This window comes from Aedes aegypti, chromosome 3 (assembly GCF_002204515.2).
Source record: "Aedes aegypti strain LVP_AGWG chromosome 3, AaegL5.0 Primary Assembly, whole genome shotgun sequence".
NCBI classification, from domain to species: Eukaryota; Metazoa; Arthropoda; class Insecta; order Diptera; family Culicidae; genus Aedes; species Aedes aegypti.
This window is the reverse complement of record NC_035109.1, coordinates 219,762,431-219,778,520: the sequence shown is the minus strand read 5'-3', so window position 1 is coordinate 219,778,520 and position 16,090 is coordinate 219,762,431. Positions and strand designations below refer to the sequence as shown.

General features: G+C 39.6%; 2 protein-coding genes across 9 annotated transcripts in view; one reads left to right on the top strand and one right to left on the bottom strand.

Annotated features, from left to right (window-relative positions):
• The window catches only part of LOC5579847 (probable Ras GTPase-activating protein), a 538,326-nt gene that overhangs the window by 305,260 nt on the left and 216,976 nt on the right, over positions 1-16,090 (top strand). The window lies entirely within an intron of this gene.
• On the bottom strand, positions 1,137-15,872 carry LOC5579844 (proton-coupled amino acid transporter-like protein CG1139). 2 transcript variants are annotated; one of them, XM_021854128.1, is made up of 7 exons: positions 15,744-15,872; positions 15,609-15,662; positions 15,398-15,548; positions 6,896-7,017; positions 6,500-6,826; positions 1,648-1,860; positions 1,137-1,589 (listed from the first exon to the last, which is right to left on the bottom strand). In XM_021854128.1, exons 1-7 carry the CDS (start codon positions 15,857-15,859, stop codon positions 1,178-1,180), a joined length of 1,395 nt encoding a protein of 464 aa, XP_021709820.1. In that variant the 5' UTR covers positions 15,860-15,872; the 3' UTR covers positions 1,137-1,177. The 2 variants fall into 2 exon arrangements, with proteins under 2 accessions (XP_021709820.1, XP_021709821.1); XM_021854129.1 differs by having other exon boundaries at positions 15,716-15,831.

The following is a 16,090-nucleotide window of genomic DNA, read 5'->3' as shown; positions in this document are numbered from 1 at the left end:
TGAACAGCTATTTAAAAAGTTTTGAGAAAGCATAAGTTATAAGCTTTGAAATTCGTTCGGAACTCAACACGAATTTCGGATATTTTGTCCATTTTATGAAATTTAGCTTAAGTGTGATCGCTTTAACAGGGCTTATTTATTGCTGAACAATGTGTTTGTTAATCGTCATTTTGGCCTCTATTGGATCAACTGTTCTTATAATATACTGAAGCTGAATTAGGATTTTATAAGATAATTATTCAGCTCTTATTCATGCTTATGTTAAACATGTGGAAATAGCTGAAGAGCGACGCAAGTAAAACGTTAGTTCGTCTTCTGAATATCCTTTTACACATATACATGTGTTTAGTGGAATGTTGGCTTTTTAATTGGGGGAAACATGTCTTGTTCAGCTCATTAGTAAAACAATCTTGACTAGTCGAATGAGAATCTTTGGAAACGTTTAATAAGTGGCGATTCAACTTTTGTACATTCTAATGCATAACGTTGAACATTGACCTAAGTTTGTGTTGAAAAAGCACCTTCTCAGCTCTTTAAAGAGCAATTTTTTTATTCAGCTGCCATTACCATTATTGAACAATAATTAAACATGCATGCTTGTTTGTGGCTCTGAATTGTTAGTTGGGATGGATATTGCATCTGTCATGAAACTTTCCTTAGGTTCAGCAGGTCTCGATCAATTTCTGAGAGGGTAGTTCCCTATCATTATACATTTTTAATGAGATCCTCTGTAGATATTTGTTTGACAGAATCTGTTTGTTCTTTGAGATTGATAACTGATACCTGTTGACATCCTAGGCTTAATTCTCTACAACATTTTAAGCACTTTCCTATTAAAATCTCGATGAGTTTCTTGGTAGGGTTGCTGATGATTTTTGAAAGGATCCTTGAAAACGATGATAAGATCATTGAACATTTGCCATAGAAAATTTCCAACGCAAATGCTCAGGAAGAAATAGATATTTTTGGCTAACATGAATCGTCTTCAAGGACGAATGCAATAGTCAAGGAATATTATTTTGTGTCTTGATAGAAATTTTTCAATCACGTCGATCAACATAATATGATTTTCAGCTTGCATACGGAAAGTTCTTTCTGTGGATTCAAGCAATCAAAATTCAATAGAAATTTGTATCTTCCTATCCGTTTGCGAAATAACTCCTGCAAGACTCAAGTTTTATTCATATGTCTTGATAATGCGTCGTATGCTAGAGTATGTCCCGAAAACCAGCAGCAGAACCCCAAATACCGCCAGTATCACATTTTTAAGTATTATCCAGCCACACGGTCCGTAATCGTTGGGCCACCTAAATACCGTATCCACCAGGACCGGTACGAGCAACACCAGATTACTGGAACAGAACGATCCAACCAGCCCAACGAAAAGCTGCAGATCAGGAACGCCCACCGAAATCGCGGTCAGGATCGTCATCAGCCCGAAGCGGATGGCAATTTGGGCCACATTGTGATGATCTTCCGGAATTTTCGTCTCAATCCGGCGCCATATAATTTCCATCGGAACGTAAAATCCCAGCCCCATTTGGAAGAGGGCCGACAAAGCTGCCAGCAATCGTGTGAACTCAGCGAGTCTGAATTAGAAGCGGAGGAGTTGAAGTTGAGATTGACAGTTGGGAAGATGTGACTAACCTGCTATCGCTTGGAAGATTTAAGGTTATAGAAGCCTTGGTGTCATCTCCGTAGCGAGCGTATCCGAAGAATCCGGTAGCAATGTACAGAATCGACAGGAATGCTATCGCTTGAGAAACTACACCGCAGGTTCCTAGGAAATTCTGTGGGTGCTTCATTTTGTTCTCGATAGGTAAAACGAATCGAATTCCTTGAATTGCAAACAATATGGTACTGAAATTTGAAGAATTTCTGAAAATTGTCGTTTCATACAATTGGACCCACCAATACCTTATGAAAAATGGCAGTCGGTTCCATTTTCGGCTTTAATTTTTTTAATGGCTGCTTGGGCACGTCAGGAGTTAATCATCAATATTAACCTCCTTTTCCCGAGCAGCCTAGATAGCCGCGTAGTGTCGGTAGCGGTTGTTTCAACTGGCTAAGAATTAACACTACGGACTGCCTGTTCCGGTGGTAAAAGTCCACCTCACAGGTGACCCCTAATTTATGGTGTGATGCGTACCGTGCCTAAGAATGAATGGTTAGGGGGGTCTAAATAAAACCTAACCGCAAACGGAGCCTGTGGGGTACCAGGGCGCCCTCCACAGTATTGAGTCCTTCCTGTGCTACCCGGAGCAATGGTGCAGGTGACCTTGTGTTTCTCCGAGATGATCGGCTGCCCTTCTTCAGTCTCTATCTTGAGGCTTAATAAGGGTGGGATTATGAATATGTTGACATTTAATTTAAATTATCACCTATATGGATTCGCATTATGCGTTTTACACAGTGTATTCTGTGCTCTTTCGCCTTTGGCGACTTTAAATAGATACCGATCTGGTTTTTTCGTTGCTGGTCTTTTTCGTGCTGAGATTGCAAAAAGCTTAATCCTGCCTAGTTTGGGTAGTGGCTACGGTTAGGTTAGCTCAGATCAATCTTCAGCATAAAAGAACAGCAACGATCAATCTTTGCAGACTCATGCAAAATGGTGCAGCCCAAGTGGCGCTAGTTCAAGAACCCTACTTTCGTAGAGGGAACTTCTATCTAGGTAACCTTGTGGACCCAGTTTTTGCTACTTTTAGCAAGCTTGAAATGGCAAACTCGCGCTCCATGCCCCGCGCATGCGTGCTCGTTAATAAAGCAATCGTTGCTACACTCATCTCTGAGTTAACTACCAGAGATGTATGTGCTGTCACAATCGATGTTTCTGTTGGTGACCTCAACAGGAAATACGTCTATTGTTCGGTATATTTACCACATGATGAACCATCCCCAACGGATGACTTCAAACGAGTTGTCGTACACTGCGTAACAAAAGGCCTTCCGCTGATTGTGGGCAGTGATGCCAATGCTCATCACATCATCTGGGGCAGCTCGGATATCAATTTGAGAGGCTCCAGTCTGATGGAATACTTAAGTAGTACAGACCTTGGATTACTTAACATAGGCAATCGCCCAACCTTCATGGTTTCTAATAGAGAAGAAGTGTTAGACATAACGCTCTGCTCGAATAGAATCAGTCACGAGTTGACGAATTGGCATGTATCAGATGAGGAATCATTATCTGATCATCGCTACATCTTCTTTGAACATTCAAATGTAACTGCGCAGACTTTGCGTTTTAGGAATCCCCGGTCAACAAACTGGGAACTCTACATTGAATTGGTTGCGACCAAATTTCATGGATATTCTCCGTCCATTGAAAATCCAAGTGATCTGGATGATGCCGTTGATACTACAACATCCTACATTATGGAAGCTTTTGAAGAAGCATGTCCTCTGCGGTCTGTAAAGACTACAAGAGGGACCCCATGGTGGAATTCCGATCTGACTAGACTCAGGAAACAATGTAGAAGGAGTTGGAACAGACGCCGTTCAGCTGGATCAGAGTCGTTCAAGTCAGCTCGCAAGGCTTACAAGAAGGCTCTTCGTTCTGCTGAACGATCCGGCTGGAAAAACCTTTGTACAAATGTTTCCAGTTTGAGTGAAGTCAGTCGGTTGAACAAAATTCTTGCAAAATCTAAGGATTTCCAAGTGAACGAAATTCGCTTACCTAATGGTGACTTTACTTCTTCCGATGAAGAAGTTTTAGAATGTTTATTCAATACACACTTCCCCGGATGTGTGGACATAGCATCTACGGATGAACCAAATGTCTTTTCATGTAGTTACGAGTCTCTGGCCTCGGCTCGCAGTATCGTAACTACTGAATCGATTCAATGGGCACTTAATAGTTTTGCTCCTTTCAAATCTCCAGGAGCGGATGGGATTTATCCTGTTCTGCTCCAAAAGGGATTTGAGTTTATCAAACATGTTTTGAAAAAGCTACTTGTAAGCAGTTTTGCTACCGGGTACATTCCCAAATCCTGGCGTGATATTACTGTAAAGTTTATCCCAAAAGGAGGACGTGCGTCGTATGAGGAAGCGAAGAGTTTTAGACCAATCAGTCTGACCTCTTTTCTTCTGAAATGTCTGGAACGGATTATCGATCATCACATCCGTGATGTTTATTTGGCAAACATGCCTCTTCATGTGAATCAACATGCTTACCAATCTGGAAAGTCCACTGTGACTCTTTTACACAAAGTTGTATACGATATCGAGAAAGCATTCGCTCAGAAGCAATCGTGCTTGGGTGTTTTCTTGGATATTGAGGGTGCCTTTGATAACGTGTCTTTCGATGCCATATTGGAAGCCGCACGAAACCATGGGCTACCTACAATGATTACCAATTGGATTCATCAAATGCTCAAAAACCGACATCTCTTCTCGACATTGCGTCAAGCAGCGATTCGAAAATTGAGTGTTTGCGGATGCCCCCAAGGGGGAGTCTTGTCACCACTTTTGTGGAATCTCGTAGCAGATACGCTATTGAGGCAACTCAATAATTGCGGTTTTCCAACTTATGGATTTGCCGACGACTATCTAGCTCTGATAGTTGGTATGTGCATAAGCACCCTATTCGACCTGATGCAAAGTGCTCTTCAGGTAGTCGAGAGTTGGTGTCGCCAATATGGCCTTTCGGTTAACCCGAATAAAACATCTATTGTTCTTTTTACGGAAAGACGAAACCGCGATGGAATTCGACCTGTACGTCTTTTTGGCACTGAGATTAATGTGACTGATCAAGTAAAGTATGTCGGAGTCATTCTAGATTCCAAACTTTCATGGACACCTCACATTGATTTCAGAGTCAAAAAAGCTTGCATGGCCTTCGGTCAATGCCGGCGAACGTTTGGCAAAACTTGGGGCCTCAAACCCAAATATATCAAATGGATTTACACAACAGTTGTTCGACCAATATTGGCATATGGATGTCTTGTGTGGTGGCAAAAGGGCGAAGTGAGAACAATCCAATCAAAATTGGGCCATCTCCAAAGGATGTGCTTGATGGCGATATCTGGTGCGTTCTCTACAACTCCCACAGCAGCGCTCGAGGCCCTTTTCGACGTTGCGCCACTACACATATATCTTAAACAAGAAGCACTTTCTTGCTCTTACCGTTTATGGGTACTGGATCTACTGGAGAAAAATTCAGTGAATCGTAGATCTACACACACTTCGTTGTTTCCACTTTTGGTGAATTGGGACAAAATTGTCCTTGCTCCAAGTGATCTCACAATTGCTTGTAACTTTCCTTACAGGACATTTATCACACAATTCCCTTCACGGGAAGAGTGGACGTCTGGCTATTTGGAAAGAAGTATATCAAACAATATAGTATGTTACACTGATGGCTCCCTTCTTGAAGGTAGAGCTGGTGCAGGAGTATATTCTCGTGAGCTAAGGCTGAATCAGTTTTACTCACTTGGTAGAAACTGCACCGTTTTTCAGGCGGAAATATTTGCTCTTATGTGTGGAGTGCAATCAGCACTTCAACAGCGCGTAATGGGTAAAGTCATATACTTCTGTTCAGATAGTCAGGCTGCTATAAAAGCTCTCGCTTCGGCCAACTCAAGGTCGAAGCTTGTTATCGCATGTCGAACTCAAATTGAGGAACTGAATTCAGTCAACTCTGTAAACCTTGTATGGGTACCTGGCCATTCTTCCATCGCTGGAAATGAATTGGCTGATGAGCTAGCTCGCGATGGAGCATCGCATGACTTCATTGGCCCTGAGCCGGCTATTCCAATTTCGAAGTGCTGGGTGAAGCTTCAGATAAACTCTTGGGCGGCAACTCAGCACAAGCAATATTGGAATAGTTTGGAGTCGTGTCGTCAAACAAAATTGTATATTACTGAGCCATCTCCAAAGGTGGCGAAGTATTTAACAAATCTGTCAAAGCAGAATTGCAGTCTCTTGGTCAGAGCGTTGACAGGCCACTGCCGACTCAACTATCACATGGCAAATATTCAGCGTGCTGACTCATTTGTGTGTGATAGTTGTGACTCCGATTATGGAACTTCGTATCACCTGATATGTAACTGTCCAGTTTTTGCGCAAATGCGATTCCAATTACTTGGTAAACACTTATTAAGTGAAACTGAATACAGAAGCCTGAATCTTCAGGACATCCTGTTATTCTTAACCCGCTGTGGTAATGAGCTATAGGCTCTCTTTACGCTCATGCGTTTTGCAGTGCCCTTTTTAGGGCGCTGTTCGAACCCATTGTGGTATGGAGCTACATGCTCTCATTTCGCTTATGCGATCTTCCCTCTTCAAGGGACCCCACTCCTATTTCCTCCCATCTTTCCCTTCCCTTTCCTCTCCCATCGGGTAGATGATGAAATAGGCTCAAATATGGCGATGGCACAAATCTCCCAACTGGTGGGGAACGTGCCTTTGGAGCCGGCCTTCTGATACCTGATACCTGATGGTACTGAAATTTGAAGAATTTCTGAAAATTGTCGTTTCATACAATTGGACCCACCAATACCTTATGAAAAATGGCAGTCGGTTCCATTCGGGCCATAAATTACGATTATCTAGCGAAACCGGTTCATTCACCAGGAACGACAGGGTTATTCCGAAAGCAATTATCATCAGAGCGTTGGACAGTGCCGAAAATGGAACCAGATATTTGAGCACGCGTATCTGGATGATAAGCGCAATCAGGACGGTGACGATGGCGACGTACACTCCGGTGCTCCACGCTATCTGCAGCTGATTGTTGATTACGTCACGCAGCGAGGTGGCGATGAAGATTTGGAACAGACAAAATATGAGGAGGCTGTGAAACACCAGCATGCCGTCGATGTAGTTCCTGTAGGGATGGAAGTTGGATGGGATGTAATTATAAACAATTTAGGATAGCATATCGAGAAGAGATTACCTAGCAAAGCTGGCAAACCGACGCACCGTTGATGGGCCATTGACCAAAACAATGTCAGCTGTTTCTGCAAATCCCAATGTAGGAACTCGGTACCGTTTACATGCCTTGTGAGCTGTTCCCACCTGTGAAGATGTAATCGGAAGTTTTGAGAATGAGTACGAAACATTCAGTTTAGACGATATCAGAGCTGGTATCGACTGTTCTAAAAATATGATCTTCATGCCTTAAAAATGATACTTGAAAGAAATCTTAACGTAACATGAACCATAACACCTGAACCAAGAAAACAAATATATTCCATACAGGAACCAGAACATACATACTTGATATAGATTTTAAGTTCAATGGACCAGTGCACGAGTTCACTCGATGACGTTTGAGCGGTGCCGTGTTATTTATGTGGCCATGGTAACGAGTGAATTTAGCACCGCTCAAACGTCAAATATGTGAACTCGTGCATCGGTCCATACGGTACATAATGAGGCCGAACATGAGCTCAGTGGCTTTTAAAAATCCTCCTAGTGAAGTGGATCAGCACTGGCAAGAATACGATCCAGCTCCATATAACAGCATATTTCTTCCAAGACTTGTATAAAAAAAATAATAATTTAGGTATTTGTCCTAAGTTTTCTTCGTGTATTAATCAAAACATTACACCAGGAATGTAATTATTGGTTCCTTAACGGCCTTCCTAAGAAATGCCTCCATGAACGTCATTCAAGAAACTCCTAAGAATCCAAACTTTTTTCTAACTATTACTCCAGAAACTACTCTATAGATTCCACCATGGATTTATTAAGGAATTCTGAAGTTACTGGAGTTAGAGCTTTTGCTTGATTGGTCGCTCGTAGTCGCTACTCCATTATCGCCTGATCAGCTGTACTTACACAAGGAACCAATCAGACGAATGATTGGGACTAACAGACACCCTCAGTGTATAAGTGCTGGTAACACTGCGGAACACGTTATAGTCTCAAGCATTAATATACCGCTATTTACTTAATCAAGGGTTGCTGAATCCATTGCTGTTTTCAAAAATCATAGCACGTCTAGTTGCATGCAAGTTTGCCAGCTTGTATGGGATTGTTTTCGCTTAATTTGCCACAGAATTCAAACTTCATGTATATAACAATTATTATCAACAAAGTCCATGATACTTTCGATGCTCAAAAGTTATTTTTTTATGGCTTCGAAAAGTATTGTATTGTGCCGTATAAGAAAAAAACAAGAATTTTGTATGAAGACTGCAAGCATATTGGAAAATTCGATTTATTCAAAATTTAATTGTACAATTTCAACCAAATTATATCTGAAATGAAAGTGAAAGTCATGTATTGCATGTTTGGTGGATTAGATTACAAAAATGTTTGATAAATCATACTTCAAATTGCATATGAACATCAATGAAAACAGTATTTTATACAACTTTGGCGACCTGTAGCTAAATATTGTGATGTGCTGGAACGTTTCTGAGAACGGCATCAGATGCAGCAACCCCAAATCTATTTGAGACACATAATTTGATCCTTGAGAAACGGAATTTTTGCTACGCTGTGTAATCTTGTATTTTGCAAAATGCTGGCCAATGGTGGTGGGAAGAGGTGAGGCATTGATTTTGCATTTCAAACTGGCTCACAGTAGACCGGATATACCCCTGCAGCTATGCCAGTCCATGCGGGAAGGTATAGGGGTAAGATAATTTTTATGGCAGCGAGGCTTGCTTTTGGTTAGCAGACTGCCTATGTATCAGGAGTAAGGAAAGGCGTACTATAATGGTGGAAGAATGGAAGCGTAGAGAAACGGTTTCTTCTCCGTGTATGGGTTTAGCGTATGCTATGAACGAATCGTTTGAGTGTGATAGATTAAGAGTGCAAGATAGAAGCAAGTGAAAGATACAAATTATAAAGTACGACGAAAGGGACAGACCTGTGATTAAACACATGACCCAGTAGCGTAGCTAGGGTTTTCGGGGCCCCGTGTGGCATCAAATTCGGGGGCTCTTCCAAGAAGAGGTGTGTGCCAATTGACTTGTCAATTGAATGAACCAACCACGTTGCATTAAGTATTCCTCCGGTAATCCAACCAGACAACTCCCAAAGGGTCTTTTTAAAAGCTTCTGTAAATATTATTGATTTTATTCATAAATTTCGTCAGAATGATTTCTTCAAAAGTACGTTAAACGATTCACAAACTTCAGATCTTCACAGACTTCCCAAGGAATTCCTCAAAGATTTTCATTCGAGGTACCTTGAAAAATTCGCCCAGAACTGTTTCCAATGATACCCTCAGGAAACACAGCGCAACAAAAATGATATTTTTGCGTGTCTCAAGGATCAAACTATGTGTCTCTAGTAGATTTTTAATTGCTGAATCTATAGCCGTTCTCAGAAATGTTCCAGCACGTCAATATTTTTTGCTACAGGTCGCCAAAGTTGTATAAATCACTGGTTTTATTGATGTTTATATGAAATTTAAAGTATGATTTATCCAATTTTTTTGTGATCTAATCCATCAAGCATGCAAAATAGGCCTTTAACTTTCATTTCAGATATAATTTGGTTGAAATCGCACGATTAAATTTCGATGAATTCGATTTTTTCAACATACTAACAGTCTTTATACAAAACCGTTCGTTTCTTCTCTATGGAAAAATGCAATACTTTTCTAAATCATCAAAAAATAACTTTTGAGATTCAAAAACATTATGAACTTTGTTGATAAGTATTGTTATACACATGAAGTATGAGTTCTGAGGCAAATTAAGCAAATAAATTACCTTACATGCTAGCATACTTGCATGCAACTTGGCTAAAATAGTCAAATTTAGTATTTTCAACATCTAATATCTCAAAATCTAGACGAATTCAGAAATTATTGGAGCGAATTCCTGGTAAAAAAATCCATGAGATGTTTTTAAACAAAATCTCAATGATATCACTGATGATATACAGACAAAAATTACTCCGAGAGAGAAGTGTTTCAACAATCTCCGAATATCTTCTGGACTCTTGAAAAAGTCTTGCAGGAGTCTTCAGCGGAAAATTATTCAAACCAAAATTTTCTAATATAAATTACTGAAAAACTACAGGAATGATTGCTGTAGCATTTTGTGGTTTTAAACACTTCATCATTTTTTTAATCTAAGTGTCCAAGAAAAATTTACTTCAATAATGTTTCAACAATTGTTTGGTTAAATGCATTTTAAAATTGCTGGAAGAATTCCTCATAGATTTTGTGGAATAAGCGGAGCGTTTACCTGAGAAAATCTGTGGGTTGATTTTTGAAGGATGGGTTCTGAAAACAGCTGAAGTATTGCTGTAAAATTACCATGTAAGTATTTCAAGTAATTCTTATATGATTTATCAAAATATTTTTCTTAAAAAATATTTATAATAAGTCTTCATATATTATTCTGGAAAATTTTCCTCATAATACTTTCAACGTGGGCCTTCTTTAGCCGAGTGGTTAGAGTCCGCGGCTACAAAGCATAGTCATGCTGAAGGTGTCTGGGTTCGATTCCCGGTCGGTCCAGGATCTTTTCATAATGGAGATTTCCTTAACTTCCCTGGGCATAGAGTATCATCGTACCTGCCACACGATATACGAATGCGAAAATGGCTAAATTGGCAAAGAAAGCTCTCAGTTAATAACTGTGGAAGTGCTCATAACAACACTAAGCTGAGAAGCAGGCTCTGTCCCAGTGAGGACGTCATGCCAAGAAGACGAAGAAGACTTTCAACGTATTTTGGTGTAATATTTGGACAAATCATTACTAGAGCTCCTGAAGGAATCTGAGAGAATCGTCATTGTAATCTCTGGAGCAAATTTTGATGGAATTTTCCTTAACACATCTTATGAAATCATTCCAGGAATTTCAAGACGAATGCGTGGGAAAACAATTTCTGGAATTTCTAATCACCAAAACCGTCTATGTACAGGAATTCTAAAATTATTTACACAAAGTCCTCCAGGGGTTCATCTAGTGATTCTTTCATCGATTTTGCTGGGAGTTCTTCCAAGATTTTTGTTTAGGATATCTTACATATTCGTACAAGAGATGCCTGAAGTTTTTTTAAGATTTCCTCCAAAGTTTTCGTTCAGGATTTCTCTAAAATTCTAAGAATACAACCTGATTTTTCTAATTATTACTCTAATTGCTGCTATTACTCTAATTGCTCTAATAACTTTTGCTCTAATTGCTCCATAGAATACACCAGGGCCCAGATAGCCGTAGCGGTAAACGCGCACCTATTCAGCAAGACCATGCTGAGGGTCGTGGGTTTGAATCCCACCGGTCGAGGATCTTTTCGGGTTGGAAATTTTCTCGACATCCCAGGGCATAGAGTATCTTCGTACCTGCCACACGATATACACATGCAAAAATGGTCAATTGGCATAGAAAGCTCTCAGTTAATAACTGTGGATGTGCTCATAAGGACACTAATCTGAGAAGCAGGCTTTGTTCCAGTTGGAAAGTAACGCCAGAAAGAAGAAGAATACACCATCAATTTCTTCCAAAAATCCTTCAATGTTTCTTTCACAAATTCTCCAAGAAAATCTAATGTCTTTCAGGATTTCATCTAGTGAGTCTTTCATCAATTTTGCTAAGATTTCTTCCTAGTTTACAGTTTAGGGCATATTTACGAGTTTAATCAGTAATTAATCCAGAGATGCCTTAACTGATTTTTTTTTTTTAGATTTCCCACATAGTTGTGGTTCGATATTTCTCTAAACCTTCAGAAATTATTGCATTGATTTCTGGATAAATTTTCCAAAGTAGATTTCAATGAATTTTTCCACTGTTGATTCCAGGGAACCGTTTTGGAGGAATTCCTTTAAAAACACCGGAAAGTATTTCTGAAACGAATGGACTTGTAATCTCTGACGAAACTTCTATTGAAATGCCGGATAAAGAATTACGAGGATCTCTGGAGAGTTCCCATACTTTGAAGACACCCGTACTTTTCAGATAAATTGCAGAGTTAATTATTGAAAACATAGTCGAATCCTAAGAGCATTCATTAGTTTTTTTTTCTGAAAGAAAATGAAAAAGAACGGATTCTACGAAATGATTGCTGTACTCTTTGCTGATTTGTAACCCTAAATGAAATTTTGAAGAATAAATGGAGCGAAACTACTCGAGATTTGTCAAGAAGAACGGCAGGCGTAATCCGTGGTTTAAATTCTGGAGAAATTTCTAGAAAAATCTGTGGAGAAACTTAATGACGAATTCCTGATCGAATTTATTAGGAAATCCCTGGAAGCATTGTTTTAATTTTTTTGAAATGATTCTAGAATGCCTTGGAGCAATTCCAGACATAAACCCTAAATTTCCTAACAGAATCCAACTGGATGTTTTTTTTCAAAAACTTCTCAACAAACCGCTGAGGAATTTCTAGAAAAAAAAAAAACATCTACAAGAGTGTTTGAAGACGAACCAGCCACAGGCTGAAAGTCTCGATAATAAAGATAATAATAATAATTTTTATTATAACATCTACAGAAATCTTTGATAGATTCAATTGAAAAAAAAATCTGTGGAAATTACTGGAGGTAGTTGCGTTAAATTTCTTTCAACAAATTCGTGAAATTTTTCTCAAAACAACCTTGATTCCTCCAGAGGGATGAATTTCAAGACGAATTTCTGGGAGAGTTGGTGAAATAAGTAAAGATAAATGTCTAAAGTTTGCTTGGATGAGCCCCCGAAAATATTTCAAACCGAAACTACTGAAAGCATATTTGAGACTTTTTCTCTAGTAAACCGAGGGCACAATAGTCCGAATCGTCAATTTATCAGGAAAAAGAGGCTTTCTCTGTTCTCGTCAATTTTAGACGTATGATGTCTTCAGAGAAGTTATTCATAATTGAGTTTTTCATCCTCTAAGAAATCTTATGGCTAAGCTCTTCGCAAACTTTTAGAGACTGGAAGTTTAAAAGTGTCCTCCACACAGTTGTTTAGTTGAGCGTAACCACAATTTTTTTCAAACAAAAAAGTTTGAGTCAATTTTAAAGGCCTTTAAGTAGGGTTACTCTATTCAACTTTTTTGTAAAAAGATGCCAAATTCAATTACGAACAACAACAACATCGCACGTCTAAAATCGCCGAGAACAGAGAAAACACTTTTTTCCTGCTAAAATGTCGATTCGGACCATTGTGAAGAGGAAATTCTTGAAAAATAATTCCACACACTGAGGGGTACATCCCCTAAGATTTTGATACGAAGGGTTTTACGAAATACTCGAAATGAACTTTGGAAAAATCACCAAGAATGAACAATTTGATATTGATTAGATTGTAAGTTTGAGTTTTTGATGTGAAAAAGTTTTGAATTGCATGAACGTGAAGTGTATCAGTCTTGAATAATATAAATATGGAGTGAAATAGACCTGAATCACTTAAATTTAAAGTGATTCAGTTTTAAGCCACTTTAATATGAAATTAATCTGACCTCAATAACTTTAATATGAAGTGCTTCAGACATTAATCACTTGAATATGAAGTAAATAGTATCTCACATCTAAGCTCACAATTCTTGCTCTTAGCCCCTTTTTATAGGTCAGGGGAAGTGGTTCACGTAGAGTGAATTTATAGCAGAGAAAATGTAGGTTTTGTATGAAAATTGACAGGTAAATCCACTTCTTCTGACCTATGATCAACTGTATGAGGGAAACGATTTTACCCACACACAAACTAAGCGTACGTACTCTGCGGGATGGAGAATTTACACGTTTGTGTTTGCCCTTTTTTTCTCACAGTTGTAAAGAGTTTGTTTTGACAACCCCAGTGCTTCAAAGAGAAAGAGATTTGCTTTCCCCGTTCTCAGATCGGGAGAGAGCATTTTTTCCCTTTTTTTCAGTTCGGACAAGAGCTTGTCTCTTTGCAGCTCTTTGACCAAAAGGGCTACAAGGAAAGCAAAATTATACTCTTGCGTTGACGGAGCAACCAATCTCAGTTAACCCAAAAGCAAAGATGAGGTATTGGCAGTGAGCAAGAGCTGTCAAATGGAAGATGTTCATTTTGCTAGTGTCAACGTTTCTCTCCACTCTCTCAGTGACGGATTCACTTATCCACAAGTAAACAAAATTTACTTGGTCTAAGAACTGTGAGACTATGGACCAATGCACGAGTTCACTATTTGACTTTTGAGCGGTGCCGTATTATTTATGTGGCCATAGGCCAGGAGAAGTTGATGAACTTGTAATTCATTTTCCTGTATATTTTCATACAAACCCTACTTTTTCCCTGCAATAAATTTCCTTCTAGATGAACCACTTCCGCTGGCCTATACTAGCGAGTGAATTTGGCACCGTTCAAAAGTCAAATTAGTGAACTCGTGCATCGGTCCATAGCGGGGCCAGAGCACGTGAGGATAGGCCTATTCACAAGACGTTTCAAATCAGCTGATCGGGAAGCTGTTTGACAGTTCTTCTATGGAGATGATAGTCTCGTGTTAGTGATGTAAACAAATGCATAGATGGACCTGTCACATGAAAAAGCCTATAATATGAAAGCGTGCCCCGCTCAAGTGTCACAACTCTTCAACCGATGGAATTCTGTTCACCAGTGGATAAGTCAATTATTCAATGAACATCGAATGCTGACTCTTAGTTGTTATGAGCATACTAGTTTGCTCCGTCTATCAGATCAAGATGAGTAAAATGAAGCCTGTTTATATCTTGTTGGGATTACGACATAAAACTAGTCAATAATGTACAATTTTACATGCTCATTAGTGCCCCGTATCGGCGGAATTTTGAACTGAAGTGTTCGCCTTTCTGGTCTTCTGAATAATTATGCCGAAGACTCGAACTTTCTGATCTAGTTCATGAGATAGAACAATTTAAAGATGCTCATTAGCACCAAGTAGCGGCAGAATATTAAGTAAAACTATTCACCTTCTGAATACCTTTGATCTCCTGAACAACTTTCCTGAAGACTCACACTTTCTATTGTATCTGGATCACGAGATAGAACTAGTTCAACTGCTGTATTCTACTTGATCACTAGCGTTACGTAGTGTCAGAATTGCAAAACAAATTGTCCGCCATCTGGATGCCTGGAAACCTACTGAACAACTTTTCTGAAGACCGCATCATAAAAAAATATCAGGACATCGAGACATTTTTTTCTTATTTTTGAAGTAACGTCCCAACTATGAGAGAGAGCCTGCTTCTCCGTTTAGTATTCTTATGAACACTTCCACAGTTATTCACTAAGAGCTTTCCTGGGATTCGAACCTACGACCCTTAGCTTGGTATTGCTGGATAGCTGCGCGTTTACCGATACGGCTATCTGGGCCTTTCGTGCATCGAGATATAGCATCACATATTCAGACGACGCCAAACATTTCAAGGTGATGCAATATTCGACCGAGTGTCGCAATTCTTTTTCAAGCGAATCCGTACTTATGACGGGCAGTGTATATAAGGCAATTAAAATTAATTATGTCCACTTGGCAACACAGCTGCGCACAAATCAAAACTGCAGAGTTGATTTCTTACCAGAAGATCTACACAGTGGACGTACAGGAAGCATACAGCAATAATGCCAATCGCTCCGAAGAAAAGGCCGCCATTTTTGAACGCCAACGGTATTGCCATGATTCCGGTCCCGAGGGAGCCTTTCACCAGATGGATCAAGGTTCCGAAGTTCCTGGGGAATGTCGAAAGATGTCAACAGCAGTTTTCACAAAAGTGTATGATGTTCACTTACGAATTGGGTTTCTTGATCTGCCTGTTGATAAAGGGATCATAGTCGCCATCATCCCTGCAAATAATATAGATTTTAGTTGTATGACTTCGAACGGAAAATCTCTATACAATTCAAAGCTAGCGTTCTTCATTTTACTTCACAAAGCCTGCTGGCAATTCTTCAGCCTCTTCCGCAATTAAGTATCCAACTGATGCATAATTATACGAGAACGGCCCATCTTGGTCGGATTTGTACCAGATGTTATAATTCATTATGACGCGAGATAGGGATGTTTAGTCAAGTCAAACAGTTTCGCGTTCTGGGCTATCAACCTTCAGAATCAGCAGGTGGCTTATCAGACGGGGATGGCTAAGTCGCGAACAAATCTGAGACACGTTTTTTTTTTGCTTGGCTTGGCTTCAGATCGCCTTTTCAGACATTCATTGGAGCAATCTGTCACTTCAATCGGCCATTCATACCGGATTGGTTCAGCTAAGGCGGAA